The sequence below is a fragment of the Protopterus annectens genome, chromosome 12.part0 (genome assembly GCF_019279795.1).
Source record: "Protopterus annectens isolate FY-2018-M chromosome 12.part0, PAN1.0, whole genome shotgun sequence".
NCBI lineage: Eukaryota > Metazoa > Chordata > Ceratodontiformes > Protopteridae > Protopterus > Protopterus annectens.
The window spans coordinates 959,356,242-959,378,694 of NC_056746.1; the positions used below are offsets into that span (position 1 = coordinate 959,356,242).

Here is a 22,453-nt window from a genome sequence, read left to right on the forward strand (position 1 = left end):
CTGCTGTATTTGTTGTTTAGGGAAGATGCAAAAAGATTGCAGCAAGTCTGACCCCATCAACAAAAAAAATAATTTCCATCACGTTGTTGAGAAATCACTCGTGACGTGCAAGAATGCACCTGCTCAGTTTGTCTGCTATCACATTGGAATATGTGTTGCTATGAAAAAGCGGTTGGGTGAGATTGCCCACTACCACACTCTGAGCACTTCTCGACAAAAAAGGTAAGATCTGGTCCCTCCTTGTTTGTTGATGTATCAAACTACTGACATATTGTCCATTTGAAATGCAATTGTCCCTGAGAGGAGAGCATCCTGGAAGGTTTGCAATGCTAAAGCACTGCTCTTATTTTAGGACACTGATATGTAAGTTGGCCTCTTCAGAAACCAAGTGCCTTGGACTGTTTTCCCCAGAAAATGGCCCCTACCCCAATCATAACTAGAAAGCATCCATGGTCACTATGGCCTTGGGCTGAGGGAAGATGAACAGATGACCTTGTAAGACATGATCTGATTGAATCCACCACCTGAGATCTCTTTTGCATGTCTAAGTGATCCACATTTTGATTGATATGGATTGGTAAAGTGTTGACCATTGAGATGCTAACATCTACTGGAGAATCCTTATGTAAAATCTGGCTAAAGGTATTAGTGTTATTGCTGCTCATATTGATCCTAGAGCTTGAAGGTCCAAGTGTGCTGAAATCTTGGTACTACAGATTATTTTTCTGACCTGTGATCTTATAGTTTGTACCCCAGAGGGAGGCAGAGAAGCTACTATCGACTTTGTGTTGAGAACTGCTCCTATGAATTCCAAATTTTGAGTTGGTTCCATCTGAGACTTGTTATAGTTTGTGGTTATTCCCAGATAAGAACAAGTCAGGAGAACGTGATCTCTTGCCCTTATCAATTGATGCCTGGTCGGGGCGGGAATGAGCCAGTCATCAAGATATGGAAACACTCAGAATACCTGAAATCTCAAGTGAGCTGCTACTATGGCCATGCATTTTGCGAACACCCTGGAGGCTACGGTGAGACCAAAAGGCAGAACTCTGACCTGGCAGTGACTGGCTCCCAGCTGGAAGCATAAGTACTTTCTGGATCGTCTGTTCATCTTTATGTGATAGTATGCATCCTGAAGGTCTGTCGAGCACATCCAGTCATGCTTACCCAGAAGAGAGAACAGACTGAACTGTGACCATCCAGAACTTGATAGGTTGAACTGACTTGTTCAAGTTATTGAGTTCCAGTCCCCTGTTTCCTTTGGCACTAAAAAGAACATTGAGTAAGTTCGGGGTTATATCTGGGACCTCTTGGATGACTCTTTTTTTTGTTTTAGCAGCATTTGTATTTGAATTGCTGCTTCTTCCCTATGACTGGCTGGAATGTCAGGGATCTTCCTTGAGACTGGAAGTGTAAGGGAAAAGGGTATTATATAACCTTCTGGGAAAAAATCCTCTGCACCAAAGTATCTTTTGTTATGCCTAGCCATGGTATCTAGTGCAGAGATAATTGGCCCCCGATTGCCTCTAGAGTTGGGCAATCAGGCCTACTTTCAGAAGCGCTGGTGCGGTCTGTCCAAGAAAAAAAATTCTGGACCCCTGGTTTTGTGGGCCTCCTCTATGGCAGGGGCAGTGCCAACTTTTGAAGTTCTCTCCTCTGCCCCTGGAAGAAGTTCCTCCACATGTGTCTTGGAAAGGACCCTGGGATTTCCTGAACCACATCTTTTGACCACCTTATTGAGTCCTTGAAAACACTCTCTGAGGGGTCAAAAAACACATGCCCCCTGCATACAGGGTCTTTTCATCCTTCTCACATCTAGATAAGGTTTCTTCACTGTGGGGCTGAACAAGGGAGCATTGACGAATGATGACTTGAAGGGGTCAGCAAAATCACATACGCACATCCAAGCATGTCTCCTGATGAAAATGCCTGAACCTGCAGCCCTTGAGGTTCCTTTGGTTACATGTGAAATCAGTCTCATGGATGAATTCAAAACAGATTGAATGGTAACCAACTGAAAAGTCACGAATACTTGGACCTCTGCAACAATGGATTCTGAAGGGGTAGTTGAAAGATCCTTGCTCAAAACCCTCTGTAACCTAGTAAGATGTGCCAAATAATTCAGCTACCTTAGGGCGAAGGTGGCTGAAACATAAACACACTTCCCAAACCTGTCCACCACCCTAGACTCACTGTTGGGGGGGTGAACAGTGGGACTCTGTTTGGTGAGTTCACCTTTGGAGGCCGCCACCATGACCATGGCATCAACAGGCACCCTTTAGCCCAAAACTCTTTCCACGAAGGTGGTTCCAGAATCTTGTCTAGTCTTCTGGATATGGGTTCAACTGTGCCAGGGTCCTTCCATGCCCACCGAAAGACCAACTCAATGAGCTCATCAGCAGACAGAGTAACCCAAAAGGTAGATGGGCCAGCACCAAAAGCCCCCAAGAATACCAGCTCCTCAGATGAAGGGTTGCTGGGGGTCCAACCACCTCTCTGTTTTAGCATCTCAAGGATGTCTCTAAATGAGACATCTTCTGGAGATGATCGTGAGGACCCTTCACCTTCAACAAAGTTCCTATCCTCCGTGACTGAGTCTTGTGGAGAGTGCAAGTGCTTCCTCTTGCACTTTTTCTTCCTAGGGGTTCCTCAGTGGGGTGTTCTGGGGAGGTATTGGAAGAAACTGTAATACCCTGCTGGAAAGTCTGGAGCTCTCGGACTGGCTATCCCCTGTGGTACAGAATGATGAGGCTCTAAGCACAGATGCGTCAGGGTGGAAGACTGAGCATCCAAGGGGGTCAGATCCATGTGTTCTATTGGACCAAAGCATGCCATCTTCACCACCTCAAAGGCCAATCACCCTGGAGAGAGAGGACCCCAATGCCAAGAAGACAATCCTCTGGACCGTTGTCCTCCCCCACTCTGAAGACAATTTTCCAGAGGAGAAAGCTGGAGCCAAGCTATCCAGTACTGAAGCTCTGAAAGGCAGAGATGCTCTGACAACTTCTGAGTTGGCTTCAACACCTTGGATCCAACAGAGAAATTTTGGCTCTGAGAGTCCTATGAATCTAAAGAAATCTGAACTGGAGCACTCAGAGTAAGCTTCGGATCCAAAGATAAAGCTATCTTTGGATCCAAAGCAGACAGACCCTGGAAACTTAGATCTCAGGACTCTGAAACAAATGAAGGGATCAGGGAAGGAGGTTACAATGGGGGTGCAGTAGATGGATGGTTTTCCTAACCCACAGGGGTAGGAGCCAGCAAGATACTCATTTCGATCTGTGCTGAGATGAAATTCTGCATCCTTCTATCCTATCTTCCTCAGTCAAGCTTCTGAATGAACAAGTAAGGCAACAGAAGGTGACTTGGACCAGTCCCATTCCAAAAACAGTGCAGGCACCCCAAAAGGCACAGGATCAATGGAAGGTGAGTACCTGGTCTTGGGTAGAAGTGTCAGACTCAAAACAGTCTGATCTGACTGTTTTCCCATTCGATCTGACAGAGACAGATTTGTGACTTTTTTTCTTCCTCAAATCTGAGGATGAAGAGCTCTGGGACCTTCTCAGATCCAATTTAGGTTGTTTTCTTATAGATAGCTCCAAAGCTGAGGGGGGTAAAGTAGAAGGCTCCAGAGATGAAAGCTTTGTCTATTTAGGTTTACCTTTGGGGGACTGAGTGCCAGATAATGCCTCTCCAAAAGAAGATGGTAATAAACCTTTTAATGTTTTTTACCTATTTTTAAACACCTTTATTGAATTATCACTTGTGACACAGGCAAATTTACATTTATACAAAAGTAATCAAACTGTAATAACAAATTAACATTAACAAACATTATACTTCACATATATTTCTATATATCATATAACCTAAGTAATGGGCAGCTGCGGTGGTGCAGCAGTTAGCGTTGCTGCCTCACAGCAAGAGGCTCTCTGGTTCGATCCTCGGCTGGGGTGCTTTCTGTGTGGACCCTGCATGTCCTCCCTGTGGTTGCGTGGGTTTTCTTCGGGTGCTCTGGTTTCCATCCCAAAGACATGCTGTAGGTGGATTGGACACTCTAAATTGGCCCTAGGCTTGAGTGTGTGCATGTATGTGCCTTCTGTGGAAGGTTGGGCGCTGGGCTTGCAACTCGACACTGTAAAACTCCACTGCCAATCATGAGCAGACAGGTGATCCTCTGTGGCGACCCCCAACCGGGAAAAGCTGAAAGAAGAAGACAATATAACCCAAGTAATATTACATAAATTATTCAATTCCTGCCCCCTTTTTTTTTAAACAAAAAACATCTTTATTAAACCATCACTTATGACATAAGCAATCATACATTTATATAAATGAAAACAAACTACACCGACACAATCCTAGTTGCAAGCATTTTACATCACAAACCGTACTGACACACTCCCAGTTGCAAACATTATACATCACTTATAATCTACCTGATCATTTTCAGTCAAACATTACATAGCTCATTTAAGTCCTGCCTTCTTTTAAACCTCATTCCCCTTGTATGTATTGTTCCCAAAATTCCCATTTTGTCCTATGTAGTTTGCTCCTACACTTTTCTAAAGATCTCAACTCCAGTTTTCTTTTTTTATCTCTGTTACTATATTCACTACTTCTAATATAGTTGGTTTATATTTTGATTTCCATTTTCTAGTAATCATTTTTGGCACCACCATAATTAGACACAGCAAGGCCTTACCAAGTCTAGGCAGTTCCGATTCTGGATCACAGCTCAGAAAAATCATGTCCCATTGTCACACTAATCTGGCCACCCAGCATCTTTGACAGTGCATCCCGAAAAGAATCCTTGAAGTCCACCAACCTTATACACTCCCAGAAAATATGTTCCCAAGTACCTCTTTCTTCCCCATCACACCTCCCACATTTGCTGTCTACTTGACAAAAACTTCCCTGGAGTCTAATTGGGGTATAAAAATATCTATGTAAACATTTCCAAGCAAAAATCCTAAATCTTCTAGATTCTGTTGTATATTTGGGAGACATACATATATCCTCTTTTATAGTTATCATGGAATATTTTATATGCTCTACTAATTATTCCTTTTTAACAGCTGCTTCGGTTCTAGATCCTACTAAAAACTCTACCAGTGCTGGTCTTTCGTTAAGGACCCCCTTACTTCTTTATCATTGCCTATACTCTGATATTAATCCCTGATAGCCTGCAGTCCAAATAAATTCTTGGCCTCTTCCCATTCTATTTTCTTTCCCTTTCTAGTTATTTGCTCCCAATACCTTGGTTCCTTTGCCAGTTTTCTCTAATAAATTGCAGGGTTCTTATTAAATTATCAAAGATGCATTCTTTCAACTGCGTCTTGAATAAATTTGAAAGCACGATAAGGCAAATTTTTGCCTCCAATTCTTCATATATCCTCCAAATTAACCTTATCATTTTTTCTGGAAATGCAAATGCTTCTATTGTCCTGCTCATGAAGTTCCAGCTTACCCTGTCAAATGTTTTCTCTGCATCAAGAGACACCAACAACTATAATGGTATCTTCTTACAGTCTGCTTCCCTTTGGATCATCAGTGTTCTCTCAATATTGTCAAATGTTTGCCTCCCCTCCACAAAACCATACTGATCCATATCTATCAATTTTGGTATTACTTTTGACATGCTTTTAGCCATTATAGACATGAATACTTAATAATCATGGTTTAATATTAAAATGGGCCTGTATGAAGCTGGGCCTGATAAATGTTTACCCTCTTGAGGTATTACAGCTACCACTGCTTTTTTCCAGGATATTGGTATTTCTTCACCTCTTAAAATACTGCTAACAAAACCTTCCAGATCTTTACCAGTTATTCCCCTCCTACCTTCCAAATTTCCACAGGAATACCATCTATTCCTGGGGACTTTCTTGTAGATTGGTTATACATAAAATTTCTATCTCATCTCCTCTTAACTATTAGTAATTGACCCTCATCTACCTCTAACCTTGGCATATTTAATTCTTCTATAAACACAAACATTTTAATTTGTATCTTTTCTTGATTTCCGTATTTCTCTCCTTTATGCAAACTTTCATAGAACTTCCGAAATGTTACGAATACCTCTACAGGATCTCGTCACCTTCCTTGTTAGAGACTCCCTAAGCTTGGCAACAACCCTTTCTACTTTCTGTTGCCTGAGTTGTTGTGCTAAAAGTTTTTGTGCTCTACTGTTATTATCAAACAACTGCTTAACAGCAATCTTTCTAAACTCTTGCATATTATCAAGGTAATCCCTTATTTTCTGCTTAGCATTTTGCAGTTGATCCTCTTCCTATTCTGTGCGATTCCCCCTATTCTGCAATACTTTTAACATTTGTCAGTCTGTCTAAATAATTCATGTTACTTCTTAACCATCGCTCCCTTTCTTTTATATCCACCCTATTTTTAAACTCCACCTTATTTTTAGCCCACTCCCTAGCTGTATTTTTCAGAAGAAATTTATATCATCTCTAATAGTTCCTGAATAATCTCCACTACTCATTTCTTAAATTCCTCTCTTTTCAATATATAGGTTGGAAAGCACCAGTGTCATTACCCTTTTTATTTTAGTTATTATTGGCACATTATGTGAAATAGTTACTGGGTGCATATCAAGACCTTCAATTAAATGCACACGTTCATGTGAAATGTAAATTCTGACTAGTCTAACCCACTTTTTATATCTTGGAGAATAATATGTAAATTCACTCCAAACTCCTATTACTGAATTCACATCTTCCATACGAAATATTTTCATACATTTCTTCAAAAATCTACCCTCCTTTGTTATACGTTCCCTTCTGGGCCCACCAGACACATCTTCACTGTTGCAAATCACATTCCAGTCCCAACCTGCAAATATTATTCCTTTCTGAAAAATGATTATTTTTCCCAAAATTTTCTTAAGCTCCATTATAGCAGTTTTAGGTAGAATACAAATACATGCCAATGTAATATTCCTCCCTTGCCAGGAGCCCCTTAGCACTACAAATCTGCCATTATTATCTTTTTTTATCATCTTCTATTGCTATTGGAGCTCCTCTTGCAATTAATATAAGTACTCCTCTTTTTCTTTGTCCCAGGTATTCTGCTGAATAACCATCCTGAAAACCTTTCTTTATCAAATTCACATGTTCAATTCTTTCTAAGTGTGTCTCCTGTAACATAGTTATTTGCATTCTAATTTTTTTTAATATAGCTCATTACTCTTTCTTTTTTGTATTTATCTGTGAGACTGTTGACATTTAAAGACATTACAGAAAGTATAATTGCATTAAAAAGTTATTATTTTCACCTTTTATGTATAACACCTTTTGTGTTAAATGTCTACTTCCAGCTTTTGTGGTACATGCATACACTGCCTGACAGGTTGAACTTTTATACAGTTGTTTTCATTTGAGCCTATGTCACATCTTACAAAACTTATTGTTTTATTGAAAGCCCTCAAACAACAATTAAAAAAACACCACCAATATCCCCCTAAAACCTATTAACTTAATACTAACATACAAAACTATGAACATCTTCAAATACTGAATTTTTACTCTCCTAATAGGAGCAAGAGTCCCAAACTGACAGCCACACTCATAGACTTGAGTTAACCTAAAAAAAGGTTAAACATGGTAAGACACATGGTGCAGCCTGTGCTTCTACTAAGTGATAACTGGTTTTGTTTTTTTTATAGCTCCCCCTGAAAAACCTCCTTAATGCTTTCTGAGAACATTATGTCCTAGCCAATTTCTCTTCTCAGTTTTTTTCTTCAATCACTCTCCACCAACCTGCAGCCAGTTTCTCTTTATCAGATTGCTTCCATGGAATCATGAATACCAGCAGCAGAATTGCTACTGTGCATATGTGTATTTGCTAGAAAAAAAGCCTCATAATATTCAACATTCTTTTTCATGTACTTTCTTACTCTTAAAACATGTTACTAAATCAGTCTAAGGCCCTTAACCTAGTCATTTCCCCATGCAAGAATGAGAAAAAGCACATTAATTTTTCTTTTGAAAACTGTTTTAACCAGACGTTTCTTTTCATTGCATTGCCTACATTTCTTAAAACTTAACAAGAAAAAAAGAGAGAAGGGACAAAGAAAAGAAAAAAAAACAGTAGCACCTGTTTACAATCCCCATTACAATACACCACAAAATCAGTACCAGTAAGAAAAAAATGTCTTTACTTACAGTTAACTTTTTCCCTCCTCTTCCCCTCTCCAAAGCATTTTTTGAACATTAATGAAATGAGGTAGGGCATATGCTTTAGAGTCCCCTACAAGTTCAACAAATTCTGAAAAAGTCTAATATTTCCAGATTTTCTTGTTCTGTCATATTTCACATATATATTTATTGCATTGCAATCCCACATTAAGTTACTGGTTTTATTACTATTCATCTCTCTCTCTCTCTCCCAAATCCTGTCTCTGCTTCATTTGCAAAGTACTCTCAGTTCTTCTAGTCAACTCTCATGCTCCCTTCCTTCACTGCAACATTTTCAGTTGAAATGTTTCATAGGTATAGTTTCTCTGTGGTCTTTATTACCAGAAGAACAAGAAGCCGAATCTCTTTCTGTTTCAAAGTTCACTTTTTGTTAGGCAAAGTTTTATATTTCTTCTTTACCATGTACTTCATCAAAAAATGATTTTGTCCCTCCAGGGAAGAATACCTTGAAGACAACTGGGTACAGCAGTTTGAATCTCACACCTGCATCTCGGCATTCCCTGAAATAGTGGAATAAATGTGCTTCTCTTTTACCTAGAGTACCCTGAGTAATCTTTCTCCACAAATACTCTGCTGTCTCCCAATTTTAGTACTTTGTCTTTCTGCCACAGTTTTGTCAAAATCAACTCCTTCTTTTGGTAGGGCTGCATCTTTACTATTAAAGGTCTAGGCTGCTTTCTCATAACGAGGTTAGGAGCATACACATGATGTGCCCTTTCAACTAACAACTCCTGTTGTGGAATGCCAGTCCAGTTGCTTATTTGTGCTTTCATAAAATTAATGCAGCCTGTTCCTTACAGCTTGGGATTGTCGAAAAAGGGGATAAGTAATGGATTATTTTATCTGACTAAGTTCAGTACTGTACAGACAGAAGTGCTTTTATTTTATTTAATAAATTATTTATTTTTACAGAGTTTCAAGAGTGTTTTTCACTTTGTGAATACTCCTAGTCCAGTGGACAGTTTAAAGGGTAAGGCAGAGAACTGATGATGTGATCCAGACACACAAAACTTAAGAAATGCCTGAAATCTGGATGAATAGGGATATGATAATAAGCATCTTTTAAATCTATTGTTACCAGGAATCTTGAAAGAGGAAGAAGAGGTAACAGGTTGTGAACTGACATCATTTTTACTATGGCCACTGTAACAAACAGATTTAGGAATAAAGATCCAGAATTGGTCTGTACGCATTTTCTTTCTTTGGCACTAGGAAAAATCCTTGAATACAAACCCTTCCCCATCTGGGAAGCAGGAACTGGTTCTTTCACTTGTTAGGACAGCATGTGATGAGGAACTGGAGGAAACAAAAGAGTATGATAACAAAAAACAAAATTAAACTCCGTGACCAAGCCTGGGATACATGGAGAGCAACAAAAAAAACCCAAAATCGTACTAAATTTCAACAGCTAAGAAACACTACTAAAACAGCCATTACCCAAGACAAAAAACATTACTTCTGCCTCCTCCAGGTCAAACACCAGAACAACCCAAAAAAATTCTGGGCTGGTTTTAACAACCTCCTGCACCCAGGTAAAACTACTACCCCAACCCCCGAGATACTTATTGAGAAAGGTCAGGAAGAAGTAGCCAATACCTTTAACTCCTTCTTCACCGAGACAATCCAAACCCTAGCCAGTCAACTAACCTCCAATCCCCCATCGACCACAAAACCACGTGATGATGCCCCTACCCCTTTCACTTTAAAGCCAGTCTCTTCCTCTTACATACGTACCCTCTTAAAAAAGCTCAAACCAACCACCCTTGCGGCTGATCACCTCCCAGCGGAATTCTTACAAATTGCGTCTGATGTAATCGCCTACCCTATATCAATCCTTATCAATAGAACCATAACTGAAGCCAGCATCCCCTCTATTTGGAAGATCTCTTACATCACTCCGCTTCACAAAGGAGGTAACTCAACAGAAATATCAAACTATAGACCAATAGCTATACTGTCCCCAATAGCAAAAATTATGGAAAGATGCATCCACAAACAACTTCTTCACTACCTAACCTGTAATCACCTCCTGTCCAACTCCCAGCACGGCTTTCGTCCCCACCACAGTACAACCACTGCCCTCCTTTCCTTTGTCGACTCCATTAATAACAATCGTAATAACAAACTAATATCCTCCGCCCTCTTTCTTGACCTATCGAAAGCATTCGATATGGTCAATCACCAGCTCCTTCTTAACAACCTTGCAACCCTACATCTGGACACCCCAGCATTAACCTGGTTCCAGGCTTACCTCACTGGTAGGCAACAAGCTGTCCGGTGGCAAAACAGACTATCAGGCCTGCTCCCCAATACCATAGGCGTTCCTCAAGGCTCAATTTTGGGTCCACTTCTGTTTTCCATCTTCATAAATGACCTACACTCAGTCATCCCTAAATCCACCTGCATCCAATATGCCGATTCCACCTTGATCTGCTCTGATGTCTCCCTCTTGAATCTCCAAACCACCACTCAACACTGTTTTTCTCTAGTAGAAAAATGGTTCACCGACCTGAAACTCCTACTCAATCCAACTAAAACCAAATTACTACTATTTTTTCCCAACGTCTTCTCAACCCTAGGAAAAGAACTCCCAAACAATAACAATACTACCTTCCATGTTAAATCCAACAACGGGACTATCATAACCCCTGTCACCAGTACCAAATTACTAGGTGTAACTATTAATCATAAGCTCAAATTTGATATACACATTACACAAACTGTAAAATCTGTTAACAAAAAACTTGGATCCATGTACAGAATAAAAAACTATCTAACTCCGACTGCCAAATTAACTATTGCCCGCACACATCTCCTCTCCACCCTCCTCTATGCCTCCCCAGTCCTTTCTTTCCTCAATAAACGTGAACTCAACATGCTCTCCATTGCCTACAACCACATTGCTAGATTTATAACTGGTTCCCCATATCGCACTCACCATTGTCTTAACCTGAGGAAACTTGGCTGGTTGGAACTCCCAAACCTTCTCAAACTTAACCAACTCACTGAAGCTTGTAAATTAATCAACCAACCGGATAGAACTCCCTCAATATCTAGCATTTTGACCCCATACACTAACCTTAATAGTCTTCGATCATCCAACAGCACTCAGATCCTAACCATCAAAGCTAAGAACTCAGGTGGCGATGCCCTCTTTGCCAACTCCATTGGCAAGCCGTGGAACTCCCCGCCAAACCACCTTAGAATTACAACCTCACACAATCAGTTCAAAAACAACCTGAAAGAATATCTCAAGACACAATGGCTATGCCCATGTCGTGAACCAGACTAAATATATATCTCAAACCCTTCTAAATGTTTAAAATCTATCAACCAAAATGTAAACGTGTTTATTTCTTGTATTAGTCTATATACCATTAGTATATAAGAAATCTCCGCTGTGTATAACCTGCTGATTGTTTTGTTGACTTATTTAACATCTATGAAAATTTTCTCTCTTCTTGTATTTGTAACATGTACACTTTTTTTAACTTGTTTTTTTTCGACTTGTATTAACCATTATGTTGGAGCTTTTCTCCTCGGGCCTCTACTGAAAAAGGATATGTATCCAGCTAGACTAGCCCGGTTAACAAATGTAAAATAAAATAAATAAATAAATAAATGATCGACAGGATGAGGAATGACCCCCTGAAAATGAGGAAATTCCTCCCACTGTCATATGTAATTTTGATGAATGATCATCACAACCCATTTGTCTGAAACTATCTGTTGCCAAAGATAAAAATGGAGACTCAGACTATCTGGAAGAAGTCCAAGGTTGGAGGAGTTCACAAAGCCTCTTGAACAGTCTTTCAGCGTCATTAGCATATTCTTGGTTTTGGGAGGTTCAAGGCTTCGTTTTGGAACCCCTTGCCATTTCTTGCTAAATGTCTGTTTACCTGTAATTTGTTGAGACTGTTTATTCTGCTTTCTTTGACAAAATAGGATGAAGAGTGACAGAATCCCTTAGAAAATTTGGAAAAGGAGGGGTGGAAAATCTGTGAGATTCCCTGGATCAGCTTATTCCTTTCATCATGCGTTTTGATCACCTTTGCAGCAGAGGGGTTGAAAACTAAAACTATACCCCAAAGGTAATTTAAACTCTCATTTTTAACATCATCTGGGAGGTTCTGATAATGCAACCATTCAAACCTCCTCAAAACAGAATCAATGGTTATGGCCATGGAGGAAGTATCAACAGAGTCATAAACAGTGTAAACAATGAGTAGTGACCTAAGCAATAGAGGAAACTAAATTAAAGTAGATTTTTTTTTATCTCAAGAAGAACCTACAGAATAAAAGATTAAACTTTAACATATAAGCCTGATAATTCAAAATTCTGAAAATCAAAGTAATTTTCCCACCCTTATCAGAAAGAGTATGATTGCAATTAACTAAGTGTTTAGCATCAGTGGGATCAACTAAATGACTGAGGTACTTCATATACCCTATCTGCCTTTTTAGGCGGAGCTGGCTGACCGCTCAGGAAAATTGCAGGCAGTAAAACATGGATCCTGTAAAGCAGACAGTACAGGACGAATGGGTGTAGATTCTGGAAATTCCTTCTCTAACAACTCATAGTATTTTCTGAGAGACGTAGAAATCTCAGGGTTCTCCCACTGAAATCACTGGCACATTCTACCAGTAGTGTCAGAAAAAGAGAAAGAGAAACCTCCACAGGGAAAATCAGGAACAGAGCTCTCCTCTGAGTCTGAATCAGAAATATCAGGAAAAAAACATGCACCCGGTCCTTCATCTTCCTATTCAGATTAAAAATTTTGAATATCTTCAGGGAAAACAGGTATCATTCTTTCTTTTAAATGAAACAAGTTTACAAGAAGGATCAATAGCCTGATTTAAACCCTGATCTAGACCCAGTAAATTACTCCTGTATAAGTAAATATGAAGAGGAGTAGACATACGCTTAGATTTCCGTTTCATTTTTGACAGGAAAAAATGGGGCCAACCATCTTACCAATGGAGCAGCAGTTTCCCCAGGGATGGGCACAGCATTCTGAAATGACAGGGAAGGCTTTTCTGTTCCCTCTCTCAGGATTAACAAGAGCAGCTCTTCCTTGCCCATTGAGGGGACCCTAAAAGCCGCAGAGGATGTGACTAACCTCTGATCTACAGTGGCTGTAGGTGCTACACCACTGGGATCTGTTGTCTGAAGTACAACAAATGGTCACAGCAGAGTCACCACCTGTGGCTGAGGCAAACTGCTAGCCTGTTGTGGTGGCAAAGGCTGTTAGCTTAACTTTTTCTTTTTGTGGTTGGAAAAAGGACCATCTATGGGAATGGTAGTTTGTTCCATGGTCAAGCTGAAAATGGTGCCTCTTTCTCAAGGAAGACAAGAAGTAAATGCCAGTAAAAACTACAAGTATTTAAAGTTATTTTTCACAGAAAAAGACACAGTAAAAGCACTTTAGAACACTTTTCCAGCCTAAAATAATAAAAATAAACACGAATTTTCCACAGAAAAAAATTGTTTTTCAGTTACTTTACACAACTTTTAAACTGACAGAAAAAAGAGCATTCCTGTTTAAAAGTATGATAGAGTCGCATGACAGCTCAGTAAAACACAAAACTAATAGTTTTAAAATAACTTTCCTGAAGAGGAAAATGATGAAACACAAAATTTTGAAACTTTTTTTCCCCAAAGGGAATATATATGCCCAGCAAAGAAACACATAAAGCCAAGTGGCAATCCTCGAAAGCCTGAGAAGAGAATACTTTTCTAAGGCAGTAAAGCTCTGAAGGGCTTGGCACCCAGTCTTGTCTTTTAGTCAGCTCAGCTCAAGCTGGCTGACAGTTTGTGGGCATAGAAGGTGCCTTAAAGCTTTGGAAGCTGGCTGACTGGCTGCTGTATCCTTGGCAAGATATAACTCAAGTAGCTAAGGCTAATGCAGCAGTGATCAATATGATGAACATCATATGTTACTGAGTGCAAGATACTAAACAGAAAAAAGTATGCTGGTTGCAAAAGGAGGATATGAAGTGCATGACGTGTAAGAAGAAATCAATGCTGAATTTATATGGGAGCCTCATGCACCTACCAACCAGCATTTGAAGGAATGCAGGCATAAGACCACTATTGCTCCCTTTGGGAATAATGTACTGACAGTGAGATTTATGACCACTAATGAAGACACATGTAAGGAGGAAAAAATACGTATTATGATTTACTATACAATAACACCCCCCAAAGAAGATGTTCACCTACATTTTTTCATGTAAATGCAACATCAAATTAATCTCCCAAGAAAACCATTGTTAGCATTAAGAATGTTGAAATCTTCTTAAAGGCTTCACTCTAAATGCATATTGTACAGAAAAACACAGATAAAGCTGCATTTTAATAATGCTCAAACAAGCCTCTCATCACAGCTGTTAAAGCAATTACAGAAGTCCATCTATTAATTTATGAAGAAACATGACAACTATTACAAAACAACATGGCATTTGTTTAATCTTCCTCAAACTTAACACATTCAAAATTGCTTAGTAAAAGATATTTAAATCACAAAAAAAAAACTTAAATACATTCAAACCTTTAATTAATAACCTTTATAAAGGCAAGTTGCAGTGAAAGATTCTGTGCAAAGAAAGATGCAACCAAAAATGCAATATTTTTAAAGGACTGGTTCTCTGCCTTGTACTCTCTATTTGTCAGGATTATGGTCCAGCCCATCAACAATCTTGAGTAGGATAAAACAGGTACTGAAGAAGAAATGAATAAACAAATGATTGAAACTTCTACTTATACACTGCCAAGGAAATTAAAAAATGAAAACATAAATCTATGGTTTCAGGGTGAAATGCTGACTGTTAACTAGGTTGAAAGACTTGCATGGATTTCCTTTACTCCGGCTTCTTCTATGGGGTCATATTCCATGCAGTGATAACAGCCCATCACTGAAGGATATTATATGGGTGATTAGAAAATGCATTACAATGAACTTTAAAGCTATCAGACTGTCTAAAACACAGACATTACCCAAATGTTCTGAATTACAAAAAAGGAGAAAAATGCAAAAATGTTATATGTAGCAACCTTGCAAGAAACACTTTCACAACCAGCCACCTGCCTGTAAAGCCTTTACAGTCGTGCACTCCTATATGTACTATGTGCCTATGAAACCCAGTCAAAAGTAATGAGTGATATTCATATATAAACTAATCACATCTGTGGAATATAATAATGTAAAAATAAAAGAAAGAAATTTGAATCTTACTCTTCTCAGAATGTATATTTTTTTTACGAGTTCTCTGTCTGCTATAATCCACAAGTTTTGGCTTAGGTTTTCTGTTTGATTCTCTTAGCCAACTAATTTCAGTCTTGCTATCATCATTTCTAGCATCAGTATCAGTATCACTGAAGAGGTGCTTCTTTCTGTTATGAGATACAGCCTAAAGAAGAAAGAATCACACACTGATATTTTATTAGTTTAATCAGTTTCGCTTTAAGATGTCATACAAAATATGGAACTGAACTTGACTGTACATGTGAGAGCTCTGATAAAGGAAAAACAGACATTTGTATATCAGCAATACATGTGGCACTTACACTGCAGTCAGTATAACAGAAAAAGAAATTAAACTGTGATATATGGTCTTTGAGAAGGTCCTCTGAAAGTGGATCATGTTGATGACACTCGGAATCATTTGGTAAGTCCCTCTTTGCCAACACCATTGCGAAAACCTGGAACACAATACCAAGCTAAATAACTTCTACCACCTCCTTTAGTCAATTCAAAAAACTCCTGAAAACCCACTATTTAAGTAACTGGCTATGCTCATGACACTCACCAGGCTAATCCATACCAAGAGAATTTGTCAGGGTACAGCTATGTATAAACAGTTTCTCCCCTGAAAACTTCCAAACATTTACCTTACAAAACTTATAACTGCAAAAGAAAAAAAAAATGTACCTCTGATTGTCTGCTGTAAGAAATGTTAATCACTAGCATGATGTCCTGTTGTGTGTGTGTATATGCTTTATGTATGTTTGTTAATCACTAACATGTTGTCCTGATGTGTATATATGCCATGTGTCTTTCGGCTTTTCCCGGTTAGGCGTTGCCACAGCGGAACTCCGGTCTGCTTATGATTGGTAGTTGATTTTTACGTGCCGAGTTACCAGCCCTGATGCACAACCTTCAACGAAGGTACGCCCATTCACGCATGTCTCCACGCAGAAGACGGAGAGCTGAGAATCGAACCGGACAGCATCTTACTGTGAGCATATGTATGTATATTCTACTTCCTTTTACTTTCATGTAATGTATTGTAATGTAGAGCTTTTCTCCCTGGGCCTCCGCTGAAAATGGACCTGTGTCCAGTCGGACTTTCCCGGTAAACAAATGCAAAATAAATAAATAAAATCATCTTTCTGAGAGCTTATTTTAAGCACAAAGACAGTGCAATTGTTTGTGGTACTCACCAAAGAATTAGAACTTCAAGGATAGATCACAGTATCACTAAATCATAAAATTTTGAGTTTATTAGTTTAGTTGTGTTTTCCAAACCATTTTTCTACAGCTGCTCTGTTCCTTTGAAAAGTATAGTGCATGGGTCTACATGACATTTTCCAGACAAGAATCTTCTCCATGGTAACTGTTTGTGGTAGAAACATTACTTCTCATGTATACATATATATTTATACTAACATGAACCATGAGCCATTATTATAATTATGCACAGTAAAAGTGCAATGCCTATGCTAAGATAAGTAACAGGCAAGTAGCAGACAATTCTAAGTAAACAGGAGGAAGGAAGAGTAGAACTGATGGTACAGTAATCTTTCTGCAAAGATTTACTGTTATGGTGAATACATTGCAGAAGTGTACTAATTTGCTCTTGGTTGCATTCCAGATTTGTCTTACCCTAGAATGAGCTTCAAGCATGTATGGTTTAATGAATGGATGGCAAATAGTCTAAGCTGCTGTATTTAATATTACCAGTGCAGAATGCTGCAGTGGTAGTGGCATGCTACAGGAGTATGTAGTATGCTGCAGTATGCATACCTCTCAACTGTACAGATTTTCGCAGAATGTCCTGATTTTTGCCTTAAATATTTGGTTTGTTTTTCATAAAATTGTGGTTTTCTGGCAACTTAGTGGCAAATCATTAAAAAAATGACAATAGAATATAATGACAAGCCATTTGAGTTTCAAACTTCATACTGTCAGAAAATCCATGCAAATGCAAATCCTGTTATTCTAACAACTTTCTAAGTTTGCAAGTGCAATATTTAAAAATTGTCCCTACTTTTGGGCCTTTATCCCTTTTTTATTTATGGCTTTGTCCAGATTTCTTGCTCTTAGAGGTTGTGAGATATGGTGTGCTGTAGTGGTAGTAGTATCTCATGCGTAATGGGCTTCAGTAATACCATTAATTATTTTTTGTATATGTGACATCACAATTATGATTCAAACTGAGGGAAACGTCAACTTTGTCAGACACCTTTCTGATATAAGAAAGGTACCTAGCAAAACTTTCAGTTTTGTGCTGTTAAGCTTTAGACTCACATTACATCATAATATTAGCCGATACATAACAGACTCCAAAGTATTTCTGCATTCTTGAAAGCTGTTTCACACTTCACTAGCATACAAATGTGGCAGAGTGATGTGCCTTAATAGCTTTTAAAGGTGTTTGTTCAATCTGCTCGCTTACTGCGTGGGTGCACGAAGTGTTTTACATTTTTTCTGTAAATGATAATACATGAAGCAGATAAAGTTCCATGTACTGCAAAGAATTATGATTGAGTCTTATTTCTCATTACTTGTTCTTGAAAATGGATGCCAATATTAACTTCTCATGCTTCGCTGCACTTCATACTTGACATGAATTTCTTGACATTCATGTTTTGAATACTTAATACACTTGCTACAAGAAGACACCATCATAATCTTTTATGCCGTGTCTTTCATTAAAAAGGCAATACAGTGTGCTAGCCACTTTAACAAATTTGGTTTACTCACAATTATGCCTTTCCTTCGTTTCACAAAGTAGTTAAAAACTTGACTAGATTTTCTTTACAGAATGAGTGCTTCTAGTATTGTACTTCAACAGTCTGTGACCACCTAAGGTGTTTACTAAATGTTCTCCATGACAGGCAAAGTACAATACTGGCAGCTGAACTGACTGGTTCACAAAGACAGAAGAAACTACCTCTGGCAAAGTGTATTAGTTTATAACTTCACCATCTCATTATGAAACACTAAGTATACAGGTACAGGTGCGTACTTTTATTTCGGAAATTCCCCTACTTGAACTGATTTCTACCAAGGCAAAAAGAAGACTATCATGTAAAGTACTTATTGAACTGGGTGGTTCAGAAAGAGGTGAAGCAGCAAAAAATTCAAGTCCTAGGGTGGTGAGACTTACATTCTTGAAGGTCTTAAGGGTACAATTCTTAGAAAACTTCTAAGCAAGGAAATGACTGTTTCTTGAAGAAATATAAAATACATGATGATATTGCAGATATGTGCAGTTTAAGTTACGAGTAAGCTAAGTAAGATTAAAACAAATGGTTGAAATATTTTAACAGTCTTTGGATAATTCTTGGAATATAGCAATTTAAAAAACATAATTACTATGTTTCTCCCATTCTGAAAAATTTATTTTACTTTTGAATGTATGATTTTTCTCGTTGCAGGCCCCTTAGTTTAATTTGGGATTTTCTGCAAGCCACAAGGAATTAATGTTTTATCTTCTAACCAGAAAGAATGAGCTACTTCAAGGTAGGATGAATATCTTTCATAGTTTCATAGTTTTAAAAATACCTTTTTTGGTGGCCTAAAGGCAACTTTGCAACACAGACTCAAATAAATATGTTATTTTAACAAACTCTGCCTTCCTACTGTTCACAATGTCTTGCTCAGAGGGAGATGAAGACATGGGTGGTTTCTGAATTGAAAAACAGACAAAGAGTGGTTGCCTTGGCAAAGTTAGGGCTATCAAAATTAGTTGTATATTATCTGTTTTTGCTTATAGCAGTATCTTTGCCAATAATAGAGAACACTGGACTGCAGCAGTATGTTTACACAGTGCTCAGAATGTTAAGGTAGTGGCGTAGTTTGACAACTGTCTACTACCACCATAACATTTTACACATTATTTCAGACAGTTAAAAAAATCACTGATACATTACCTAAAGTGCCACATTTTGCAGAATGACAAGGATTTGCTTCGTACTTTTGAAGCGTTCCTTATAAAATTTTGTTTTTCTGGTAAACCACTGAAAATTGCAGTCTGACAATAATGTCAAACATTAGAATTTTATACTTAGTGTTGATTTTGTTTCAGAAAGAGTATGCGGATCAAAACTGTTGTCCTTTTAACTTTTTAATCTCTCTGATTCTTGCCCCGCCCCTCCCAATTATAATTCTTACCATTCAGAAAAATGACTGTTGATGCAAAGCCTGTTGCCCTGTTTAACTACAGAATAGTCTTGATTATGCCCCTTCATACTTTTGCACCATCCCGAGTAAGTTGTTTGATTTTCTGGTTCATAGGTGTGTACTAGGCTAATGGCCCTGGAGACTTTACAAGCCTAGCCCATATAAGTACCTTGGCATCGTGCCACCCGACATTAATTCCCAGTGCCTCTATCAAGTAGAGCCATTGGAGAGATCCCAGGGGTGAACTTTCTACTACCCATCCACTCATCAAGATTTCTCATGAAGAGGGTCAGCGAGGTCCTCTGCTTGACATGTATTGGAAGTCTATTCCAGAGCATCGGCAGTCTCTGGGTGAGGAACCTGTCCCTCCAGCACGTTCTGTTGATTGTGGTAATGAGGTTGAGGTCTCTGGAGCGTGTGGTGTGGGAGGATTGGGATTTCTTTAGATGTAGCATTTCTACCAGAGCATGGTCAAACATGGCTTTGTAAGCCAAGCAGAGATTACCTCTAAGTAGGTGACATGAGACAGAGAGCAGTTAGAGTCTTTTGAGTCTGTCCGTGTAGGACATGTGTTTAATGCCTATGATCCTCTTCGTGAGGTACTTCTGTGGCCACTCCAGCTGTTGCAGGTGTCTAGTGAGGTACATGCCAAATGGGGCATTATACTCGATAATTGGTCTAATGAGGGAAGAGTAGAGAGAGAGATGATGACCTCTTTCTTCCTGGATGCAAAACCCTTGGCAATGAGATGTGCCACACAGAAGGACTTTCTGACTACAGTGGCAATGTGGTGGTTGAAAGAGAGGTTGCTGTCAACTTGTGTCCCCAGATTTCTTATAATGCCTTCACTGTTCAGTGGGCTCCCATCAATGTGGCAATTAGTGGGAACTGAGTTTTTACCAAAGGGGATGACGGTGCATTTTTTGGCGTTAAGCTTAAGGCCATGTTTTTGACACTAGTCATTGGTCTCAGTGAGGCCTTGCTGTAGGATGTCTGCATCACTTGGTGGGTTAATAATGGTTCCAAGCTTGCAGTCATCTGCGAACTTTGTCAGGCAGAGTCCCTTTGTGTTGGCCTGGACTTCTGAGAAGTAGATGCCGAATAGGAGAGCACCCAGGACCAATTCCTGTGGGACTCCAGTCATGACTGGTCGGCAGACTGACTTGGAATCCGCTACTTTCACACTGTGTGTTCTATCTGTGAGCCAGTTTGCACTCCATCTAGTAATATAGGGGTTGATGCCTAATTTGGTGAGTTTATCAATAATTCCAGAGTGAGGAATGGTATCAAAGGCCTTGGCCAGATTGAGATAGGCTGCATGCAGTACCTTACCTTCATCCACAGCCCTGGTGACTGACTCAAAGAAGTCAACCAGGTTGAGGAGGCATGATCTCCCTTTCACAAAGCCAAATTGTGTGGGGTCTAGAGTTTGGAGATTTCCTATATCTTTGTTAATTAGGTCCATGATGATGTGCTCCATAGCTTTACATATCAGACTCATCAGGCTAATGGGGCGATAATTCCTAGGGTCTGTAGTTACTCCCCTTTATGGAGAGGGATGACTGTAGCAGTGCACCATTTGGTAGGGACAAAGCCTGAGGTGAGACTGTGACTGAACAGGGCACACAGATGTGGTGCCGGTTCGCTTTGTAGTTCATGTAGAATACAGCCAGGGATATTATCAGGTTCCATGGAAGCTGTATTCTTGGCCTTGGACAATGCAGCTTTAACCTGTGCTGCAGTAATGCTGGATGTGTGGCATTCTTCCAGTATTGTGACTGGTTCTTTGGGGGAGGTACAGCTGGCACTAATCTGTCGGACAGTATGTTGGCAATATCTGTTAGCTGAGTGTAGGAGGTACCATTGTGCAGTATCTCAGAGCAAATCTGGGTATTGGCATGGAGGTTCTTGATATAGCTATAAAAGGCTTTGTGATTGTTTTTAGTGTCTGCTGCACTTCTGCCTTCATAGCTGGCTTTAGAGGATTTGATGAGTATCTCAACTTTTTGTTTTGGCTAATAAGGGAGTTTTTTCAGTCTTGGGATTTCACCTTTTTCTGCAACAGTTTCTTCCTTCTGTTGTAGAGTTTATTAATGGCAGGGGACCACCAGATTGGCTTCCTTTTTTTGGAGGAGAGCATCTTGGTTCTGTTGGGTATGACTAGTTCCATGCATTTGTATACAGGTTCGTACAGTGCACTGGTGTATGATTTGGCAGTCATGCAGCTATTTTCCATCGGCATGGGTGCTGTGAAGTTAGCCACCTCTGTTTTTAGGAGTCCAAAGTCAGCTTTGGAGAAGTTTTTCAAGGTGGTTATCTTTGCGGGGGGTATGGGTGAGATGTGGATTTCCATGGTGATTAGTTTATGATCGGATCTGACCAGGGAGGGATTGAGTATTGGTGTAGAGCAATGGTTGCCCATGTTAGTAATAACCAGGTCAAGGATGTTGCTTCCTCTAGTGGGGGTCAGAATGAGCTGGTCCAGGGCATTGGAACTGATGAATTTCAGGAAGCGTTGGGCCAGTGTATTGGTGCTTGAGTAGTTTTCCCAGTTGATGGCGGGGTAGTTAAAGTTTCATAGTAAGAGAGTGTTGGGTTGGACCTTAATAGATTCTAGGGTGCTTAGAGTCTAGGGACATGGATGGGGAACTATAGCAGGCTATGACCTGGATCGCTGTCTTATCCAATGTTATTTGTACATGAAGTATCTCAGATGTGTTATGCTAGGCTACTAGTCTGGAGGTGTGCATATCCGTTATGAATATGGAGACACCACTACCTTTGCAGCTTCGGTCCATGTTTCGGGGCCGAAAGGTGTGGAATGAGTTA

At 39.4% G+C, this 22,453-nt stretch overlaps 1 protein-coding gene across 1 annotated transcript in view; it reads right to left on the reverse strand.

Moving 5' to 3' along the window:
* The window catches only part of SYCP2 (synaptonemal complex protein 2), a 2,578,701-nt gene that overhangs the window by 2,412,182 nt on the left and 144,066 nt on the right, over positions 1 to 22,453 (reverse strand). Inside the window, exon 3 of the mRNA XM_044088976.1 lies at positions 15,452 to 15,626. Coding sequence (XP_043944911.1) covers positions 15,452 to 15,626 — 175 coding nt within the window. The remainder of the gene's footprint in view (positions 1 to 15,451; positions 15,627 to 22,453) is intronic.